Genomic DNA, 22,586 nt, shown 5'->3' with positions numbered 1-22,586 from the left:
GTGGGAAAAGTACGGCCGCCAGGCTTTCTCGCAGGAGCTCTACTTGATGGGGACCTCTTCATCACATCGCCATACTGGTACGAGTACTGGACCCGTCGCGGCACCACAATATGCGATGCCTTGTGCTCGGATGCTCGGAGTGGCATTCCTTTTCATTGGGAAGAGTTGTATCGCATTCGCCTCGCTGATCACCAGACAAGTAAACAAACGCCAGCAATCCGCACTCCTCTATGCTCACTCAATACAAGCATGAAGGACGATATGATTGATTTATGAAGTAGAGTGATAAGTCACAGCTAACATTCGAAGATAGTCTACTCCCGATCTAGCGAGCTTCCGAGGTTATGTTACTAGGCTTGTTGCTAGGTGCTTGTCTTCTCAGCGTCAACGGTGTTGTTCCTTCAGTGTCGTTCCAGAAGAGCTCGTAGATGCCGTTCTTCTGCGACTGCATGCCGCTGAAAGAGGTCGCGATGCTGCCATCGTCGCCGTAAAGCATGGCCGTGGACCCGTAGAAGGCGAAGCCAGAAGTATGCGTGGTAGCGTTGCCGGTACCATCGTTCGGCGGAAGGAAGCCAACACGCTTGTCGCCGGACGAGGGCTCGGGAACGAACAACGTAACGTTGGACCACGAGGGCGCAATATCGCCGGCAGTGACGTTTGGATTGCCGACGAAGTGGTGATCAGAGTCCGTAGTGACTGACGATGTCAGTGAGTTGAAGCACATGTCGCTGGGAAGCGGACACGGAAGGACCCGTGAAACCTCAGAACTTACAGATCACGACAGCAGCATCCGAGCTGTTAGCAAGGCTCGGATCACCAATGTAGGCGAGGCCATCCGCATAGAAGAGCGGCAATCCACCAAAGCCATCGCCGTACGCGTACAATTGGAATGTTGCGGACGGGGACACGTCGCGCTTGCGCGCACCCAGGACGACAAGAGGAAGGGAGGCAGCCAGAAGGTTTCGCATGTCGAGACGCATCTTGCAAAGAATGGATCTTGATCTGACAAGAAGAGGAGTCAATAAAGGAGTGTGGGGAAAGTTGGGTGACAGTCTGTTTTTCCTGCAGCATGTACTCTTTTATGGAAGTCGACACCAATCGTGGAAAAGTTCTCTTCCCAAGATATGGACAGGCAACGCAAGCATGCCGCGAGGCCTCTACGCCCTATCGTTGGAATCAGAAAGCCGACGTAACGTCGCAACGCTATCTCGGACGACATCCGATGCCTACGACACTCGGCGCCCAACACACGTACGCAGGAAGATTCGCACTATTGGCGGGCGCGTCCGCCGCGTGACTCCCTGCTACCAGGTCTGTAGGCCACGAATGCTGGCTATATCGGAATTCACCCAGTTCGTAACATCTGCTTGTGGGTGTTTGTTTAGACACAACCAATCATGTGGCTTGTGTTCCTGAGTCGTGATGGGACGTGCGGTGTCTTGGCGCTACCCGTGCCTTCAGGCGCGGCGCTTTCGCGGCTCTCAGCCACAGTTTGTTACCCTGCTGTTCCCCCGTGACGAGGCTCTGTCAACAACCTGGATTTGTTTCATGATCATCATGGATTGCGCGTGTCATGTTATCACCGTCGGTGGAATCTCTCCTAAACTCTCAATCGACTTAACAAGAATAGTTACGACTACATGTGGGCCGTACAAAGTTTGCTTTAGGCTGAGTCGACTAAAGTAAGTTAGCGGCTCTGCGATGTGGAGGTCTTCGCTGCCTCAGTATTATGCCGCGCGGCGTTGAACACTGGTGGGGATAGCAGAGGGGCAGTTTGAGGCACGACGACGAACGTCGACTATTGTCTGCACGGTGATATGATAGCAGGGTGAGGTGAAGAAATCTCAAAGGTATACTGATCTCCAAAGTATATAGGTCAATCACTCGTTCCGTACTAGAAATCATCCAGCTTCTCTCACACTCGCTTTCATTGCTCTACACTCCTTTCTCGTGCATTATTTGGGAACACTCGTTGTGGATACGTCCTTCTTTTTGTTAGCGTAATCAGACTGCGCTTCGGTCCATATCATGCTTCTTCGCTGTATCTTCAGCATCGCAGCTCTAGCTGGCTATGCTACTGCCTTTCCCTTCACTTCGGATCTACGACCCAGAGCAGCCTGTGACGGAAACACTGCTACCACACGTTCAGAATGGTGTGACTATTCCATTGATGTAGACCCATCTGACGACGTCCCCGATACTGGGGTTACTCGTGAATACTGGTTGGAGCTCACGGATGTTACTGTTGCACCGGACGGCGTGTCACGCTCAGCCATGGCTGTCAATGGGTGAGACAACATCGCTATCAACTACATTTGCGACACACACTGACTCCACTTGCACCTTCAGATCCATTCCTGGCCCAACCCTCATTGCAGACTGGGGCGATACTGTCGTTGTCCATGTTACAAACTCGCTCACAACTTCAAACAACGGCACGAGCATCCATTTCCATGGTATCTGGCAGCTGAACACAAATGACCAGGACGGTGTCAGTAAGTAATCCTAGATCACGAACGGACTGTAAGAGAGTGCTGACTTCTTACTCCCACGACTAGGCTCGATCACGCAATGTCCGACAGCCCCGGGTGAATCGATGACCTACACTTGGCGAGCGACGCAATACGGTTCCTCATGGTATCACTCCCACTTCGCGCTTCAAGCATGGCAAGGTGTTTTCGGCGGCATCATCATCAACGGACCCGCTACCGCCAACTATGATGAAGATCTAGGTGTACTAATGCTCAATGATTGGGATCATCAGGTGTGTTCATGCCCACAGGAAGCTCAGTCGTTAGACTCCACTAACTCGATGTAGACTGTTGACGAGCTCTATATCACCGCCGAGACTTCTGGACCTCCAACACTAGACAACGGACTCATCAATGGTACGAACACGTACGAGGACGGAGGCTACCGATTCAATCAATCTTTCACTTCTGGCACATCCTACCTATTCCGACTTGTAAATGCCGCCGTGGATACACACTGGAAGTTCATGATTGACAATCACACCATGACCGTGATCGCTTCTGATCTTGTCGCTATCGAACCCTACGAAGCCACAGTCATCAGTATCGGCATGGGCCAACGTTATGATATCGTCGTAACAGCCGACCAAACCGATGCTACTGACTTCTGGATGCGTGCCATCCCTCAGTCAGCCTGCTCCGAAAACGATAATGAAGATGACATCCGTGGCATCATTTATTATGGAGACGCACCCGGTACCCCCACTACTTCGGCCTACGACTACGAGGACAGCTGCTCCGACGAGACCGACAACATCGTGCCATATGTCTCCAAGACCGTTGGTTCCACAGCTGGTGCCACAGCTGACGAGCCTGTCGCCGTTGGGTTTAACAGCGACAATCTCTTCAAATGGACGTTGAACAGCACAACCTTCGTCTCTGAATGGGAAGATCCCACCCTCATGAAGATCATGCAAGGCGAAACGGCCTTTGAGACCTCCAACGCAGTATTTTTGTTGCCCAATGCCAATGAATGGGTCTACGTCGTCATCTCCACGACGCTCGCTGTGCCTCATCCAATCCACTTGCACGGCCATGATTTCTACGTCATCGCGCAGGGCACAGGTACTTATACCGATGGCGAGACAACTCTCAACCTTGACAATCCGCCCCGTCGTGATACCGCTATGCTTCCTGCATCCGGGTACTTGGTATTGGCGTTCGAGACGAACAACCCCGGGGCTTGGCTGATGCATTGTCACATTGGATGGCATACGTCTGAGGGCTTTGCGATGCAGTTCGTCGAGCAGTACGACGCAATTGCGGGCATCACGAGCAATGACACATTGATCAGCAACTGTGACAGTTGGACGAGTCATACCGAAACGGTCGGTATTGAGCAGGATGACTCCGGTGTTTAGTTCGCGGAATATGTTTCTGCTGCCACCGCTATGGCCCAATGTGTCTGGTTTCAAAGTTATAGCTGTCAACGGTTTTCATGTAGTGCAGCCTGTCCTTCTAGCGCGCTTGCCTTCCATCGTCTGAGCTATCTCCAGTAGTGGTGATCCTTAGCTCCATGTGTATACGCTCTTTTGTACCCCTAATTGCAATCACACCACGTTCTTTAGAGCTGTTCTCTGTTCACTTGCCCTTATAAACGTTGTGTTACATTTACTACTTATCGAAGATTTCCGACATTTAACTTCAACATTAACGACGCACACATGATCAGCACTCATAGGATACACACGTGCGCCTGCTATCTCAACAAAATTCAGGCTTCTGGGCCCAGAGAGCAAAGAGCTTGTAAGATCCGCCTGTCTTACGGAGCTCTCCCACGAGTCTAGCTGGCAATGAGTCAATGTCTGCCTCAAGCTCAACTGGCTGTAGTGTCTTGAGCGTGGCCGTGGCGAATGAAGCTGTCGCAAACATACTTTGTAAGCTAAGCTCACGCACATCATCCTTTGCCTTGAATCCTACTGGCACATCGATGATGGCGTGTTGTATTTTCGTTAGACCCGCCTTCTCGAACAATGCCGTCAGGCTCTTTCTCATGTCCACGCCCTGTCCATTAGTGACCATGCCCACAAGCTGCCGCATGGCCTGTTGAAATTCTTGGAGCACTGGACCGGCATCCCAGTCCTGCCACTGCATCTCGACCAGCTGAATCCAGCCACCAGGCTTCACCAATTTGACCAGGTTCATGACAGCATCCTCCAGTGAGCTGAGACCGACGCCCGGAAGTGCCATACGTGAGTGCACTAGATCGAATGTTCCTTGCCATTGTAGCGGCCACGGCTCGGTCATGGACTGGTGATGGTACGAGGTGTCGTTTGGAGTCTCTTTTGGGAAATAGCTATCTTCAATGTCGGTTCCTATCCATGTGTTCGAAGCACCTCCGGCCGCCTGGCGCACATCTCGAAGCCAGATACCTTTCTTCGTTAGCTTTGAACAGTTCTTTGGCTCGGAGGTAGCTACCACTACCGGTAGCCTGGTCCAAGACCCGGTATCCGCCTGCTCCAAGGTCGATGGGTGCGAGAACGAGCTGGGGCATTGCAGAATAAACCACTTTGTGCTGCTTGTCGAGGCGCTGGACCTCATCCTCGTTAGCGGCAAAGATGACGTTATCATCGTTAAGTCCAGTCTTAGAGATGGAAGTAGACGAAGGCATACTGCCGGTATGAAGTGGTTCAAGAAGAAGAGAAATCGGAAGTCTTTCGGTTGTAAATATGTATTACTGGCGGCCGAGTTGACGCTCGAAGATAAAGCTTTAAGCTGATTCTAGATGTATTTCCTCTTGAACATTACGCCCCGTCTGACTGTATCTTGTCTATAATCGGGGTTGCACAGTGCTAAAAGTCTCCGTCGTGAATCGCGTATGTCTCCGCAAGGGTCGAATGTCTCCGAATCGTCAGCAGAAAATTTTGCTACTGAGTGACAATTGTGATAATCTCTTGATCTTCGTTTCTACATTTTGATACAATCCTTCGCCCATCTGATCATTAACTAGCTTCGTACATCGAACTCTATGCATAGTCGCAATCCGCTGGTGACAAGTAGCTACACACCTTTGAGTAACGTGAGTAGATTGCTCGGAGGGAACTTACGAACTGCCCTCGAGTGTAAGCATTAAGAAAGGACCGGAATAACTGACGGAGGTGCAGATATTGCGAGTGATGAAAACGACTGAGATTTTGATACATAGTCTCCCAAATCGGTTTACCAAATATCCACAAACTTGAGAACAAGACAATGACCATGTCGGGAAAAGCTTCAACCTCTAAGAGGTCGTCCGATTTGCATGCATGCGCATTAGGTGATCCATCAACTTGTCCTTCCTCGGGAAAGCCTTTCCCCTACAGCGCTTGCTTCTACTGCCTGATGCGATAACAACGTTAGTCACTCGTTTCTTGTTATCCTTTCGAAGCTAGCGAGCTTGGATGTGAGGACTTCAGGGTTTTTGTGAGAGACGACTCACATCCATCGACTGGGCACCAGGTGCGCTGTCCTTTTCCTCCGGCTCCGCCATGTCTACTGGAGTGGTGTCGTTTGAGATCCGCAAGGCGACCGAATGTCATGCCTGAACAGGCGCGCGCGTTGCATCGGTATTGATTACCGCGCACCTCCCCGTTACTAAGGATGACGCCGATGACCACGTGCTCGGAATTGTCGTTCGCAATAGGACTGAGGAAATCCTCATGACTTACAATGCTATGCATTCGAGGTGCTGCTTGTGGCGGATGTATAGCATTGACCACTAGTGCATTCGAAGTGGGAGGAAGTTGATGTCTATGGAGCCCATACGTTAGCTAGGCATTCTTGGGTATGTCATGAAGTTCAATCGTCGCGCATCCGGCCAGTGGTCACAGACCAACTAGCGTTTTGATGTGCGATCGCAAAGGTTCGGACGGTAATGCTCAATCTTGCGCGAATTCGCACATTCCAAGGTTGGGTAGTGGTACAGTACTGACATTATAAGGATATCCTTATATTATCTCGTGTGACGACGATAATAAGAATGCGCGGTGCAACCCAAGAGGAGATTTCAATCGCGGATGAGAAGTCAAGATGAGTCTGAGACCCACTCGGCAATAGCACGACCTCATGACATCTATCACACGAACGAACCTCACCCCCTCATGGAATCGACCTTATGAAGAAGGTAGCGCTGATTGTGATTTGACGTGATCTGTAAACACAGATACTTTGTCAAGGGGTTGCCGAGGTAAGGTGATCGGTAGGGGTTGTGAAGGCAGTGTCCTGTAAACTTTTAGCAATGTCTCAACTGATTGACAAGCGTAGTTGTACCTGCGTCTATCGTTAGCAGCTAGCGAGCAGTGCGTACCTGGACTGGGTACCTTGATTAAATTGCTTCGTGGCATAAGTATAGATCTAGCGGCCCATCGGAAGACGGCGCAGTTTGCAAAGCGGTGCGACGACTCAGACTTACCGCTCCTGACATTCATCGGCATGCGAATTGTACCGATTTGTTCTCATGGGCGTGAACGTTTGTTCGTCATCGTGGACATCATTGTGAGACGTCAAGCTATATCCAACCTCTGCGAATGACTGTTCGACAGCATTTGCAGCCATCCAAGGCCGCTGGAGGATATGACCTGCCAACATACATCTTCAGCAGAGTTCCATGCCTACACTGCAAAGTGATAACGAACCAAAACCATCGTACTCGAAGGCGGGAAGCTGGAAGTCCATAAACTCAACTGTAGGTGCGTTCGCGCAGCCAGGAAAGGCCGACAAGTCAACGTTGTTGTCACCTTTCTTATCGTCGTTGATGTTGTTCATTGTAACCACGCGATGTTCCCGGGTATCAGGAGACCTAGGCAGAAGAGATAAAAGGATGAGAGAAAGATGTCTACGTGAAGCAGATAAGAAAGGCACACTATGTACCATTTTCTATGATTCGGGAAAGGCAGACGCGGGGCGCACACTGGCTGTTGCCCTATTATGCCCTATTGCGCCACTCCATGCATCACGTAGCCAGTAGGGCGCGCGTAAGAAGCGGTCAATGCCCGTCACTTTCTAATCCATTGAGTCCTCCATACCCCAATCCCCAGACATGCGCGGCGTAGTACCTACCGTAATTCGCCATCCACACACTATGATAGCCTCTCATCGCATCCCTCAAGCGATCCAGGAGTGCGTCAGCCTGATCTTGTTCCTCTCTCGATGCACGCGGGAAGAACTTTGCTCGCAGAACATGGAACCAGAAAGTTGTCTCAACGGTAGCCATCAGACCAAGGCCGGCATAAATAGTATAGCGCACTGCTGGTTTTGCGGTCTGGAGTTGCTTGATGAGGCTGAAGGACGGGAGCGACGGGTTCTCGGCTTGTTGACGTGGTAATGGTGGGGAAGACGTGGGGTTCTTGCTGGAGTTCGCTGACGTCTGGAAGCGCCGCGTGTTCATGGCTACAGCATGCGCTGCATCGTGCAGACGATGAAACATCCGTTTCAACGGAGTGATGCGCATCTTGCTAGGTCTGAGAGCCATCCGGTGAGGGGTCATACGTGGGTAGGTAGTGAGGCTGAAGAGTGCACGTGATGCCGGAACTATGAAGTGGCAGAATCGTTGAAAGAAGATTGTGACTTGGTATGAGATCTGAATCCAAACCTACCTTGCGCTCACCCACAGACATTCTATATACTCATCGTCTTCGCACTTTCGTGACTGATTCTGTCGAAGTCGTGGGAAAGGCAGGCGCCAAGCCAGGAATGTTTGTTTTGGGCTTAAGATTGCGAGATATTGGCGTTCGCATCAGCAATCTTACTCCGCAGTAGATTTTGCGCAGGGGTCAGCAAAACGGTGCGTCCGAGCGCCGTTGACGTCGCCGGCCAGCTGAACGATATCAGTACATGACGGCTCTAAGATATGGTAAAGGACAGGCGGGAACATATGTTACTGCGTGATTGTGCGCGCATCATCGAATCGGGGTAGTAGATGTGTAGAAACAGGGAAGAGCGGAGAGGAAAGAGCGGTGGCAGGGGGCTTGGCGGGGCTGCTTTGCTGGCAGGGACACCTGGTTGAGTGGCATGTGGGCCGGCGGGCAATAGTCAGGAACAACAAATCGCTCGACGCGCCCGGGCAGTCAACTACCACACCTCCATTTCCCCTACGCCATTTGCTTTTTTTGCTCCCACCGCTCTCCCTATGTCTCTGCAGCTCTTGCCCGCCGAATAATTCAAAAGAGCATGAGCGACGCTCTCCACGTTACTCGCACGCATTTTTTACTCACAACAGCATAGCACCTGCCGCTTATCAAGGCACTGTTTACGCGAACCGAGGGGTCGTACACATGGACACGGCCGGCCTTGGTGGCATGCCAGGGCCTCGGTGTTGCTGTGGGAGCCAGGACTGCGCGTTCCTGGCTCACAACGGAAGACTCTTAGAGGGGCTTGAGAGGGATGTGTCAAAGGCTGCACAGCTGGGCCAGGTATGAAGTTCCTCGCTGCGCTGCCAGTGATCGGCTGCCCTGCCGCGGCTCTCACCTCGCGCATGCCGCTAACCTTTGCCCTGCAGGCCCTACTCGTCCGCCATGAAGCCTACGTCGCCGACTCTGAGCGCGAACGCAAGGAAATGCTCCACACCATCGACACGCTCGAGAAGGACAAGATAGAGCTCGAGGCCAAGAATGCGCAAACCATAAAGGCCAACAGGGACCTCTTGGATCAGCTCGAGCAGCTCAACAGCGCTGTTGCCGAGTCCGATGCCCACATACGCGCGCTGGAAGACACGCTACGATCCACCGAAGACGAGATCGATCGTCTAAGTTCCCTCGCAGCGCGCACCCAACTACTCGAGCGCCAGCTGATTGACCTCGAAAGGGAACAGTCGCAGTTGCAGAGCAGCCTGGATGCCAAACTTGTCGACGAGCGAACAGCTATACAACGATGGAAAGTAGCAGAGCGGACTATAGGTGACCTCCAGGACCAGATCGACCGCATCGAGAAGGAATCCCGCGCCGAACGCCAGCGCCACATGGAAGTCGTGGCACGCATGGAGCGCAGGATGGCTGTCGAAGAGAACCTCCACTCCGCTGCCGGCAGGCTCAAGGCTAAAGCAGGGACTGACAAGGGCGGGCCCAACGTCGTCTCCCACTTTGTCAAGGACATTCTACTTGATAACGCGAATTTGCAACACGGAATACTGGAACTGCGCGAGCTACTGGGCAACTCGAACGAAGAGGTAGAGCGCTTGCGAGACCAACTCAAAGTCCACCAGCCGGTATCGAATTCATCTGAAGACGTCACGAGCCCTTCGCTGCAGAAAGAACTGGAGATGGAACAAGAAGCGTCACTACAACAGGAACTACACATACATCACCATTACCACGGCCCCAAGGTTTCTCGCAACGTTCCCAAACCCCCGGCGCAGCGACGGCCAAAGAAGAAGCGCTTCTCGCTCACCCCGACGCACTTCGACCCGCCTCCGACGCTCGACCGCTCATCTACGGCGACGATACTGGAGCACACCGCTGTCACTGTACCAAACTCGCACAGATGGTCTCAAGCGTCGACTCTCACACCAGGCTCCTTCGCGGGCTCGCCCGTATCAGACTCCCACCGCGGGTCAATGTACGACCGCGTCTTCAGCGAGGCCTACGACTCATCCCGCCCCACCAGTCCCCCTGATTCAATCGACTTCCAGTCCCCCATGTTCGGTCCCGTCAAGTCCAACGACTACAGCTCTGATCCCGACGCTATGCCTCCGATGATGCGACGATCATCTGGCACACTCGAGGTGGCCAAGAGTGGGAGCAAACATCTCCGCCGCAAATCCCGCGGCCTCATGCCACCCAGTCTTTCCACAATGCGCAGCTCCAGCACACCGATAGCCCTGACAACTAAGAGTAGTCCTGCAACGGCTGTGATATCGGCTGTCAGCCCCGCAAACTCCTTCTCGGATGCTAGCTTCACGTTATCGCCATACCTCCAGCAGACGGAGCCCCAGGCCGCTATTCCAGAGGAGCGGGAGAGTGAAGAGTCCTCGCTTCTAACAGCAGAGCCTTCACTCATGACATCCACGGGCGACTTTGAGCCCGACGACCTTGTCTCCCCCATGACAGCCATGCGCCCTGCAATGCGTCGCCACGCTTCCCACGAATCCCTCATCTCTGTCTCTGGCATGGACATCCACACTCTGCAGTCTCGACCCTCACAACTTCTCTACTCTAACGCCGCACGCTTCGCCACCCCAGGCAACGCCGGCTCCGTGGGGCCCGAACTCACACCCTGGACTGCCACCGCGCACGGCACTCTGAGCAATAAGACGAGTCAGAGCAGCATGGCGCAGCGGGATAGGTTGTACGCGAACATTGCGAGCCAGAAGCGCGGGCCGAGGAAGAGCGATGGGCCGCAGGTTGCCAGTGGCAGCGGACAAGGCCTTACAAAGAAAGTCGGGGGTTGGGTGTTTGGCAAGTGGGGTGCTAGTCCTGCTCCCGTCGTCTCTCCCCCTGCTACAGCCACCAGTACTACAGACAATCGTGCGCCTTCGATTCTTAGTCAGGAAACGCAATCCACGCAAGACTCACAGGCTACGCAGGATTCACAGTCTAGTGAGGGTACGACCAAGGATGGGGATAGGAAGAAGAAGCCAAAGTTGAGGCCGAGTGGCGTCAACCAGAATGGTCCTATTTGGGGCTTCTTCGATGAGGTGCCGGATGCGCCTACCAACGTTGTTGTGCAGGATTATGATGCTGATGCGTTGGGGGAGGCGTTGGCTGAGGCTTCGTAAACGCTTGCTATATGCGAAGCATTTTCTTACTATCTATCTTCCTTTGGTTTGGGATTACGATAGATTGCATCACCGGCGTTTTTGGGGGTTGTCTTTACATTTTTCACGAAGAATTTGGATGTCGATACGCTTCATGATGCGATACGATGGAACGAAGAGGTTAAGTAGTTCCTTGGGTCGATGGGTTTACTTGGATAGATGAGTTACGAGCTGAAGATTGATACCCAATTTATTACCATGGCGATGTGGTTTGCTCATCGATCAGTCACGTCTCTAGACTGCTATTTTGTCATCAACAGCTGTGTACACATTCAGTAAAGACAGCCTCACGATCGCAAAAGAGTTGACAGAAGTTCCCACCTGCTTGGTTGCTTCTGCCTTACGTGCCCGACGTTGGTCGTCTGGGAATTTGGCGTCCAACATCCGTGCAAGAAGCCGTCGAAACGTCGCCTCTTCGCCATCCGGTAGGGTCTGCAGCCCGAGGCGCAGTCGCTATGACTCATTAGCTTGTTCATATCGAAATCACAGTTCCAAAACTCACGACGACCTCCCCCTCCACCCGGTTCATTTGGTGTAAGTTGATTGTCATCATAACAATTCTTTCTTTTCGCCACGCCGTACTCATGAGGTCCACGACCGTGACCGCCGCAATCATCATTAATAGTGCTTTCCCACCAAACACCACATTCGCAACTAGTCCTCGTGAACCAAGTGTAGACTTTTCCGCAGGGACCTTTGGCCCCCAGAAGGAACTTGTATGTGCTCACACCGCAGCACCTTTCGATTGGCCTTTCTGTATAGTTTTCATGCTTGCAGCGGTTTGCCATAACGAAAGAAAAGCGTGACGCTCAAAACACGTGGGAATATCCTGTAGTGATCTAGTTGTTCGAGTGTTGAGGCCTAAGTTATCACAAGAAACGATGCTAGGTTATCTCAACTCTTAGAAGAAGTGCTGGATTCCGTATAGCAGTACGCAAGACGACGTGGAGACTTCTAACTGGTTAAGTAAAGAACAAGTGCTACGCTATCGCGCATACGCTTCTGCGATTGTGTGCAGTCATTGACGTCTACAACGACCGGATTTGTTCTCGGGCGTCCGCCACCGTAAGCAGCGGATAAGGCTGTAGCTGAACGCGATCAGTATTGCGGACCTTTGACGAACAGAAAGGCGATTTTTCATACGCATGCTCGTTGATAACGGGGCGAGGTGGACATGGTGTTCTCGCAAATAATGATTTTAAAAGCCCTGATGGAGCATAAAAACCCACACCGGTGTCCAAAGCCTTGCGATGTTTCCAGATGCAAGCGGAGTCTCGAAGACTTCTTATGGCACACTACTAACAAAGATTCATCCTCACCCAACCATAATCTCTCTGCCATAGACAAATAAACGATGCCTCGTCCTCCACTTCCCCGCAATAAAAAATCTCCCACCCTCGAACTCCACAATCTCCGGCTTCTCCATACCGCATTTCTCCATCACTCTCTGACTCGCCGCATTCTCGTCATTCACAATCGCCCTCACAACCACTTTCTCATACGGAGTCCAGTGAACTGCCGGTACACGCGCACAATTTTCGAGGACAGCGGCGATAGATTCAGTAGCGTACCCGCGCCCCCAAGACTGGGGAAGAAACATGTAAGCCAGTTCCAGTGAAAGCGAAGTCGAAGTCGAACCATACTTGTCGCGTGGGGGAAACTTCGTTTCAGAGGTGGACAGGGTGCGGAGGGTAATCAGGCCGATGAATTGCTCCTCCTTGCTCTCATCATTTCCGGCAATTTCGTGGACAGCGTAAGGGAAGCGATGCACTTTCTCCTCGCCCTCTAGATGTGATACCGGCAAGATATTTTGCAATGCTTTTTCGGTATCTTCGGGAGTCTTAGAGGCACCGTAGAGACTTGGATGCACTGTCAGTTGAGGATGATGGGATAGGAGAGGGGGTTTACCTCCACCATGAACTCTGTATGTCGCTTCGGAGTTCATGAACCCAGCCGAATTCTTGAGAAGAGCGGGGTGCGGTGGTGAGGAGCGTGAGCTTGAGGCGTGGAGTGTCAATGATCAGGTCCATATCGAAGCACGCTACCAGAGTGCTGCGATATATTCGACAGAATGACTGGAAGAGTTTAAGTATGCTTTGTGAGCGCTCACGACTGGATTCCAGAGCTTGGCTTGAAATGAGTGATGGAAGTTCTGCGTTATGTTGGTGTCAATTTTGGCCATTTTATATGCTGCTTCGGAAGGCGACCTGCGGCAGCTTCATCGCACTGCCGAGGGTGCGGAATTGACGAAGCGATAATATGATAGTTGTAAGGTGGAAGCTGCTCTTATGGACGCTTTAGGCGGTCCTGAGTTCCGTCCTCGGTTATTGGACCAGTCCGAACTCCGAACCGACTCTTCCTTGCGATCATCATTTACACTTCAGCCTACACAATTCCAGATCTCCACGACGACTGAGCCATCTTTGCCATTCATTGCATGCTTCTATCATTATCCCATTGACCTACTGTCTTACAAGCGCCCCAGGCCGAGGTTCGATTTGACGTGCACGAATGAGGTCATGATTGCCCCTCTTCCTCGAACCATTGACATCCTGTAGACTGATCGTTACCAGACAACGCTTCCACAATCTGAACAAGCTGTTCACGAATTCTTATTCCAAACGTCTTGCAATCTTCGAGAAGGCCTGAATATCCATACCTTATATCACCCATTCGTTAACATGCATGATGAGCCTTCGTCAAACATGCATCTGGAAATTGTATACGGTACACCCCACGTTGAAGGCAGCGTGTCAGGCGAATTACTAGCGTCCAATCTTGAACTCAGCTTCTGGGGCGGTGTTGACCATGTCACCGGAGAGGTGATCGATCGTTCCCACCCCTTGGTGCGGCAATGTCTGAAAGACAAGATACTGGCTATCCCAGGTGGACGTGGATCATGTTCAGGGTCAGCAACGATACTAGAACTAATCATGAACGGCAATGGGCCGAGAGCATTGATTTTCGACCGTGCCAACGAGATCCTTGCCGTTGGTCTTTTTGTCGCGGAAGAAGTGTTCGGGAAGAAGATACCTATGCTGATCGTAGATCCTGAAGACTTCAAAACCATACTGGGCTGGAACAAAAGGATAATCTTCATTCAAGATCACTGCATTTCGACACGACAGTTGGAGACAAGCACAGGAGACCACTATAAAGCCTTGAGCCCTGAACACGTTCGACCTCACACACCGGGGCTTTCGGGACTTGACAAAGCCATGCTCGAAGGTAACTGCGATGAGAAAAGCGGGTACACTAAGGCTCACGAGCTAGCTATGAGGATCATCATTCGGACAGCATCCATCATGAAAGCTCCTTCATTGATATCTGTATGTCAAGCACATGTAGACGGCGCTCACTTTGGGCCAGCATCCGTCTTTTTTGGCAAACGGCTTCGCGACTTGGGTGGCAAGTTCACGGTGCCCACTACTGTGAATGCTATTACTGTCGACCGACAACGTTGGCGAGACTTGGGAGTTGACACAGGCTTCGGCATAGAGAGTGATGAGCTGGCAAAGGTTTTTCTCGACATGGGTGCTCAGATGTCGTTCACATGTGCGCCTTATCAGCTTGATTCAGCACCGAAGCTCGGCGACCAAGTTGCGTTTGGAGAATCTAATGTTGTGTGCTATTCGAACAGCGTTCTTGGTTCAAGAACAGCTAAATATCCAAATATGCTCGAAACACTCATCGCTCTGACCGGTCGCGCTCCTCTAGCTAGCATCCACTTGACTAAGAACAGGGTACCGGAGATCTCTATCTTCGCACCTTCATTCAACCAAGTTCGCGAACCGCCAATTGACGACTCCTTTTGGCCACTACTCGGCTACAAGATTGGCGCTAAAGCAGGCTCACGTATTCCTATCATCACCGGCTTTAAATCCATAGAGCGCCCACCATCTCGAGATGCTTTGAAAGCCTTCTCGGCTGCGTTCGCTACCAGTGCTGGAGCACCCATGTTCCATATGCTCGGCGTCACACCGGAAGCCGAGCAATATGCAGGCCTACTAGAGTCTGACGCGTTGCAGCCAAAGATCAGCATCACTTGGCAGGACTTGAAAGATACGTGGACAGCTTTCAATCAAGATTCCGATTCCAAAGTCCTTCCTCGAACGGTAGATCTTGTGTCCCTTGGTAACCCTCACTTCTCGCTCCTCGAGCTCAAATCGCTTGCCCAACTCGTCCACGGACGTACTAAACATCCTTCCACTTCTGTAATCGTAACGACATCGAGGGCACAGCACAGTCTTGCGACGCAAGCGGGCTACATCACGCAGCTGGACGAGTTTGGTATCCAGGTGCTAACGGACACGTGTTGGTGTTTCATCCGTGATCCAGTGATCAAGAAGGAGGCAAGATGCATCATGACAAATTCAGGGAAGTATGCGCACTACGGGCCCGGTCTTACGGGCCGAGAGTTCTGTTTTGGAAGCTTATTGGAATGTATTGAGAGTGCTTGCATAGGGCGATGGGAAGCAAAGGTGCCAGAGTGGCTACACGTCGGTGTACAGAATTCTCCATAATGACCAATATCCATCGCCAGAGCTACATGGCCATATCGACTCAACTCGGATCCATTCTCTTGATTGGTAATGCACTCGCTTCTACTGAGCTGGGGTCTTGCTCGCAGTAACGCCTCGCCTGACAGCGATGAAGTTTATCTTACCGAAGTCGCAGCCAAAGCGGTTTGCAACTCTACTCCACTGAATCTGCCAACTACTCCGATGGCAGCGCAACATCAGGGGGCCTCCTGTACCACAGTAGATTGGAGATACCCTCACTCACTATCCTTACCTCTGTTGAAGAAAACAGTTCAATTGTTTAGCTTTCCTCGAAGAAGGTACTGTATTGAAACAGTCTTCTTCAGCACCAGGTCTCCTTGAACTCGGATGTTGCAACCGGGACCCCTTCGATCAACTGCTGTAAAATACCCCACGAAACCTGATCGTCGGCGTTATACATCCTGGAGAAATTGAAGTTCGACGTATCCAAACTATGATACAGGAAGGGCTGGTCACTGAAGCTTGCGTTTGCATTCATATGAGCCACAACCCGTGCCAAAGGATCGGTTGCAAAGGCGTAGCCGACTGCCGGTACAATGCTGTATGCACCTGCGAGGTCAGAGTAGTGAGGGTCCGATATGAACGCTTTCGGGCTGTGCCTGCATGGCGAAGGTTATCGAGGGGAACCAATGCTCCCCGCACTCGAGCATGTACTCTTGCAACTGAGGCTTTGATCCACAAGCTCTATCGACTCGCTCATCGCCAGATATCCTACCAAGCTAAAGGGTGAGACTGTACCCCACATGTTCTAGCAATTAGAAGTGTAAAGCACACGACCTAGTTCTTCATGTCGTGACACATCTCTTCAGGATCATAGCCCGAAACAAAAGCAACGTAGTAGTGTCAGAAGCACCGCACTAGTCAAGCACAACTCAACAAGTGCTAGATGTATCCCCACACACTAATGCGCAACTGGCCGAAGATCATTACAAGCACCCAAACGATACGAGAACACTCAATCTGTCGACATGTGTAGATGAATAAAGCTAGTTGCAGCGAGTATTGCCAACGACTAGTGCAGCCTGCCACCCATGTTAAAAGTGGAAGTTTTCACGTAGGAATTGAAGTGCGTTGGGGGACCAAGTTTTGCGCATGGTCTGAGCTATCAGCCGCACATTTCGATTATTCAGCTTGCGCCTTTGCATTGGCTTGATGTCAGCGAGGTCGATCCATGCGCCATCACGTCAAGTCCTCTCCAGCTTCGGTTCTAGACGTCCAGCCACTTTGCGCTGATCGGTAATGCTTGTAACAGAATGGCAGATGTGGACGGACGGGGATGTGCGCGAGCGCCTCAGATCAACATAAATAACCCGCTTGTATGAGATTGCTGCACTTAATACCTAAATGCGCATGTCCTTCGGATGATGTGTAGTCGGCTCAACATTGACGTTCAGTCAACAGCAGAAAACATGCAACCTAGCAAATCAAGGGAGCTTCTAGAAAAGGAAATCATAAGCAATGAAGTTGCCCTCCATAACAAGCCTGACAGAGATCTTAAGGAGTTATGGGACCAAGCCGAGGTAGTGCTGCCGAGTGATACCAATCGATCCAGCACTCATTAACATGTCCGCCTAGAAAAATTTTCTCGCAATGACGGGCATCAGCCTCAGGGACAGGATTGACCAGGAAAAGGCCGAAAACGGGTTCCAAACCCAGATCAGCGCCGAGGTGAACAAAATACTTGAGGCGGTTTTAGCAGAAGTTGCCGTCGCTGGTTGGGGAGAACACCGTGATATCCGCAAACGAGACAAAATCAGGAGCATGCTTGCGAAAGCCAAAATTGTCTTCAAGAGGGTGTTCAGTGTGATCTGGAAATTCCAGGAGTTTCTCATGCCCATGGCCACGAGCATTCCCTTTGTGGGGGCTGGCGTTACACTGTTGTCCAAATCCATCGAGTTACTTGTCGAAACGACTAAGAACTACCACGAGATTTCGCAAGCGCGGCAGATCTCTTTGAGCAGGTCGGTTTCTTCTCTATGAGATTCGACATGGTTATGGAAGCTCAGAAGGCTGGTGCAATAGTGCATCCCAAATTCGTAAGTGCACAACACAGCCGTATCCTTCTGTCCAAGCCGGTCATCTCGAGTGAACATCTGAACTGATTGCGTGATAGGTTAAATTCCTGAGTGTTATCCTCAAGCACGTTGTCGATTGCGTCGCTCTCTACGTCAAATTGACACAGGACTCGGGGAAGGCGAAAGGCTTCAAAGAGATTGCCAAAGTTACAAAGATGTTCTTTGAGACAATGGGAGGTGATGATCAGGGAGTGGACGAGCATCTCACACAGTTACGAAAGCTTGTAGAAGAAGAGAACAAACTGTCTTCTGCGTTGGTCCTGTCAACGGTTCTCCAAATACACACAAACGTCCTCACGGTTCGCGAAAATGTCGGCACTATCATGCACACCATGTTAGAACCAAGCAAGATTGGAAAGCTGAAGGAGTGGCTCCACATCGACAGCGAGCCCTGGACTTCCCGTTATCGCGCATGCGCTGACCATCGTGTGCGTAAGACAGGAGAGTGGCTGTTGCAGCATGATCTTCTAACGGCTTGGATTGCCGCTGAGAACGAATCGCAAATCCTTGCGCTTGAGGCTGCTTCCAGTACTGGCAAGACGTATCTTGCCATTGCTGCAATCGATCGCCTCCAGAGACATGCTAGAGACCACAAGTCCGCAGCTGTAGCTTACTATCTACTCGATCGTACAGCCGTCCTATCAACTACCGGAAACGTCGTACGCGCAATCTTGTTCCAGCTCTGTGTCCAGAACGCCCAATTCTTCAAGCTTGCCCAACCAATATTGGAGGATCCGAAAAATAACGACATCAAGGGCGAAGATTTGTGGAACAGTATTGTTCAGGAGGTAATACGGAAGATTCCGGACTTAACTTGCTATATAGTTCTTGACGGCTTGGACCTCATGGACGAGAAAGAATCTGGGAGTTTGCGCGATGTATTGCAACGCTCTGGCCCGGCAAGCTCAAGAATCCGCTTTCTACTCACAGGTAACAGCACCTGGTTAAGCACCGTCACCGAGCACACTAGCATCACAGCTGCCAGACTCTCGCTCCATGAAGGGTATCTCCATTCAAAGGATATTGCACTAGTCGCGAAGGACTTTCTTTCGAGATGCGATCTGTTTAGACAAGCACTTAAGAACGACGACTTCCAAGCAAACGTCAGTGAGCGACTCGTCCAGATGGCTTCAGGCGATTACTATATCCTGTCCTGGTATACTTCAAGCATGCGCCGTGCATCATCACGGTCTGAAGTTGAGCGAGTCATGATGAGAAACCATCAGTCTCGTCAAGATGTTGTTTTGCACGATCTATCCCGTCTAGCGAAGCAGCTACCAAGGAAAGATTTGCTGCAGCTGAAGGAAACCCTTCATTTGCTAGCGGTCCTGAATCATCTGGGAGTCGCGATGCCGCGATTAGCGATCGTTCAAGATTTTGTCGCACGCGATGAGGACCCTTCCACTGTGGTCAAGTCTACCATAGAGTCTGCCTACTCTTGCCTGTTGACCATAGACCATCGCAACTACCTCGATTTTGCCGCAATCGAGATTGCCAAATACCTGCTAGTCGATCCTCGCAAGAATTTGGTCGCGCATGCGCTCTTACAAAATGGCAGCCACGCTCAACTACGAGCCATCCAACAGTTTCTGACTGCAACTTTCACCCCAGAGGCTCTAGATGCACATGGTTTCAATAAAGAGTTCTTCGAGTCTAAGGAGAAACAAAGTTCTGCGCTGTCGCAATTCATCGTTGATTGGGACACCGCAATGGCAAATACAGCGGTATGCTTGATTGAGAGTTTGGGAAACTTGGAGAAAAATGTTAATGGTCACCGGAACGAACAGACAACCGCTATGTCTGGATTTGCTCGTGACTTGCTACCAGAGATCCTCTTTCGACTTCGGACAGTCCAGCTGAATGATGACGTGGGAGTAAAGCTAGGCATGAGCCTCGCAACACTTTTCCTCCAGGACGATATGTTGAACGTATTCCTCCCTGTTGAAGCACAAGAGCAGACAAATAAAAGCTGGGGCGCAAACAAGGAATATTTCGAGGCAGCGTTCAAGTGTATGGAGGTCGGGCTAATTGAATACAAGGCATGGACACATGCTTTGGGTTTGAATTTGCCAAATATTCAATGTGCCGCTGACTTGAGAAGGATCACAAGTCAAATGATAGCGAGAAGATGGTTGCAAAGCAAATCCTTCTGGGCAAGAGCAGATATCAGGCATATGTTCCGTTGGTTCACGACTACACCTGAGCTGGGATTGCAGCGTGATACTTGGAGGGAGAGCTATGAAGGTTACGCCGACCCAAATTGCACCGACTGGTTTACGCCACCCAATTGGCACAAAATTCTGAGTTGGGTTAAGGCTGGGAATGTTCAAATAACCGACAAAGCCGATCTCGACGTTCATACCGCGGCAATCTTATGTGCGTTTGGCGATCACACAAATGCGCCCGACGCATTACTCTCTAATCACATTGGGACGGATTGGCGGGCTGCAGTGTTGATGGCTGAAGCGACGTCCTGGAAGGCTGGTTTTGGCCTGGAGAGAATGGAAGCATTTGACGCAGCGTATGACTTTTGCGATCAATCTCTGAAACTCATGAATGACTGCAAGGCTGAGCCCCAGTCAGTGATGAGGGCGATCGACGACATGCTCGAGTGGCAGTCGTATTGGGACGACAGTTCCAAAGAGATGCTATTCAGAGAGTCAGCAATCAGCATGATCAAGAGCAACAATGGTGACTCATTGTCCTGCAAGATGGTTTCTGATACCTTAGGAATCGCTGTTCGCGGAAGGGACATCGACGGTGGTTTCGATATCTTTATGTCCTTCTACAAGTCTCACCGGCACCTCCTTATCAAAACATTCGTTCACCAGGCTGACAAGCCTTGCAACAGCTTCATGCATATTGCTTTGAGCAATACCATCGCCAACGATCCGGACGGCGATCGTCTATCCACCTTATGTAAGGTGTATCGGGACTCACTGGCCCTCTGCGCTGTTACAGACGTACTTTCGGAGCAACAGAAAACCCTCACGGAACTCAAACTTGGGTTTTGGCTTGGCCGGCTGAACTTCCTGCAGTCAACACATGCCAAGCTCGATGAGGCAATTAAAGTTTGGGAAAGCCTCGTTCAAGACCTTCTACGTAGCCCTGCTACTGCAGAGATTGAGCTCATGTTGCCAATTGTGACGCGTCTGTGCTCTGCGTATGTCCGAAAGGCCTTGGAAAACCTGGGCACTCCGCATAGCATTGATATAGTGGCCAAGGTCGTCAGGTTGGTTGAGGTAGCCAAAACCTCCCAGGATCCTCGTTTATCAAGCTCCATTTCCGAACCAGTCTCTGTCTTGCGAGAATACATATGGCTCTCGGCAACAACCAGAAGGCGCACGAAGTTCTTCGAGAACATGCGACCCGTGGCATTGCGATGATCTCTCAACGCAATAACACGTCATTGTCAAATATCGGATGGTTCTATCTGGCGTCGATATTGACGGTACTTGGCCAAGATGTCGCCGCACGGGTGTGGACAAAAGTCGATATGTGGAAGCAGTATGTTTGGATACGCTTTGAGCAATATGCAGACGCAAACCTCATGGAAGACCCTCTTCACGACGAAACGACTTACGGCCAATTGAAAGCCATTCAGAAAGGCGAGTATATTGCTTTAGACCAATCGCCGGACGATAACTACCTGCCTTCATATGCTTCGATGGCATGTGACGGACGCCAGTGCAAATCTGAATCGCTCAATGCAGGTGAAGTCGCGCGCACTCATTGCTCGCTGCTTACGGATTCGGGGTACCCCGAAGACTACTGGGTTTGTCGCGATTGCGTGTCGACAAAGCTTTGCGTTACGTGTCGTGGTTTCTTAGTAGCAGGGACGTTGCCACTCATGGGTTGTCAGGCTGGCCATGAGGGCGTCACTGTCAAGACTTCATATGAACTGTCGGAAGACGATTTTGCTACCGTCTCGAAGCTTCAGAGAGATTGGGAAGCTCAATAGGTAATCACTCTCAGCAAATATCTTTGCAGAGTATTGCATATATGATGTAGCTTATAAGCTGAGGCACACCGCTAGTATGTCTTTCGCAGCCTGCCGTGACCGCCCGCGATTATCACAACACTTGTGAGGAGCTTGTACAATGATAGTTTCCAACCGTTTATCCAGTTTGACCCCATCCTTCCCACCCGAGAGTTCGACCTCGATTCTAGTAGGATCGGACAAATCTCGGTGAGAACAACAAGCAAACGAGGAGTAGGATCGGCTTGCTTAGAATTAGCTGTTTGATGATATAGAAGAGATCAAAGAAAAGCTTTCTGTGCAGGATTACCGCGCAGTTTTAAATTCGCGCTCGGTTTCTTGATAGCTGCTCTTCTTGTTAGGATATTGACGTGCAAAGGTAAAAGTGAGATTCTGATGTTTTCCTCTATTGCAGTCTTGATGTCTTCGTTTCCAGGCAATGCAAACCTTGCAGTCTTTGTTGTCCTGTAAAAACAAGAGCAAACCTCATCCGGCGGCGCGCTCTCACAGACTGCCGCATGCGGCCACAGGCCTACAAAGACAAAGCCGCTACGATGCACATACAAGAGTCAGTAGCCGAAGAAACTGCTCAATTAATCTCTCCCGCATCTGGAAACCCTTCCCCACTGATATTTCATATCGCCAATTCCACCCGACGCCAGCATTGCCACCGATTCAACATTCAGAATGAACGTCCTCAAAAACGTTGTT

General features: G+C 51.0%; 6 protein-coding genes across 6 annotated transcripts; 4 read left to right on the top strand and 2 right to left on the bottom strand.

The window, feature by feature from the left end:
- Positions 1-325: 325 nt before the first annotated feature.
- Positions 326-980, bottom strand: J4E82_010823 (uncharacterized protein; the record flags this gene model as incomplete). Its single annotated transcript, XM_051737033.1, has 2 exons — positions 326-696; positions 773-980. 2 exons carry the CDS (start codon positions 978-980, stop codon positions 326-328), a joined length of 579 nt encoding a protein of 192 aa, XP_051583216.1.
- Positions 981-2,028: 1,048 nt separating this feature from the next.
- Positions 2,029-3,892, top strand: J4E82_010822 (uncharacterized protein; the record flags this gene model as incomplete). Its single annotated transcript, XM_051737032.1, has 4 exons — positions 2,029-2,288; positions 2,350-2,495; positions 2,559-2,764; positions 2,819-3,892. 4 exons carry the CDS (start codon positions 2,029-2,031, stop codon positions 3,890-3,892), a joined length of 1,686 nt encoding a protein of 561 aa, XP_051583215.1.
- A 343-nt stretch (positions 3,893-4,235) lies between these two features.
- On the bottom strand, positions 4,236-5,142 carry J4E82_010821 (uncharacterized protein; the record flags this gene model as incomplete). The annotated part of the gene is made up of 2 exons (XM_051737031.1): positions 4,236-4,903; positions 4,950-5,142. 2 exons carry the CDS (start codon positions 5,140-5,142, stop codon positions 4,236-4,238), a joined length of 861 nt encoding a protein of 286 aa, XP_051583214.1.
- Positions 5,143-8,782: 3,640 nt separating this feature from the next.
- On the top strand, positions 8,783-11,220 carry J4E82_010820 (uncharacterized protein; the record flags this gene model as incomplete). The annotated part of the gene is made up of 2 exons (XM_051737030.1): positions 8,783-8,920; positions 9,007-11,220. 2 exons carry the CDS (start codon positions 8,783-8,785, stop codon positions 11,218-11,220), a joined length of 2,352 nt encoding a protein of 783 aa, XP_051583213.1.
- A 2,720-nt stretch (positions 11,221-13,940) lies between these two features.
- J4E82_010819 (uncharacterized protein) lies at positions 13,941-15,782 on the top strand (the record flags this gene model as incomplete). Its single annotated transcript, XM_051737029.1, has 1 exon — positions 13,941-15,782. The coding sequence occupies one exon, from the start codon at positions 13,941-13,943 to the stop codon at positions 15,780-15,782; it is 1,842 nt and encodes a 613-aa protein (XP_051583212.1).
- Positions 15,783-17,230: 1,448 nt separating this feature from the next.
- Positions 17,231-21,857, top strand: J4E82_010818 (uncharacterized protein; the record flags this gene model as incomplete). Its single annotated transcript, XM_051737028.1, has 4 exons — positions 17,231-17,341; positions 17,397-17,786; positions 17,935-21,128; positions 21,206-21,857. 4 exons carry the CDS (start codon positions 17,231-17,233, stop codon positions 21,855-21,857), a joined length of 4,347 nt encoding a protein of 1,448 aa, XP_051583211.1.
- Positions 21,858-22,586: the final 729 nt, after the last annotated feature.

This window comes from Alternaria postmessia, assembly GCF_024291825.1.
Source record: "Alternaria postmessia strain BMP 2775 chromosome Unknown scaffold_145, whole genome shotgun sequence".
Taxonomy (NCBI): domain Eukaryota; kingdom Fungi; phylum Ascomycota; class Dothideomycetes; order Pleosporales; family Pleosporaceae; genus Alternaria; species Alternaria postmessia.
This window is presented reverse-complemented; position numbering and strand designations above follow the sequence as displayed.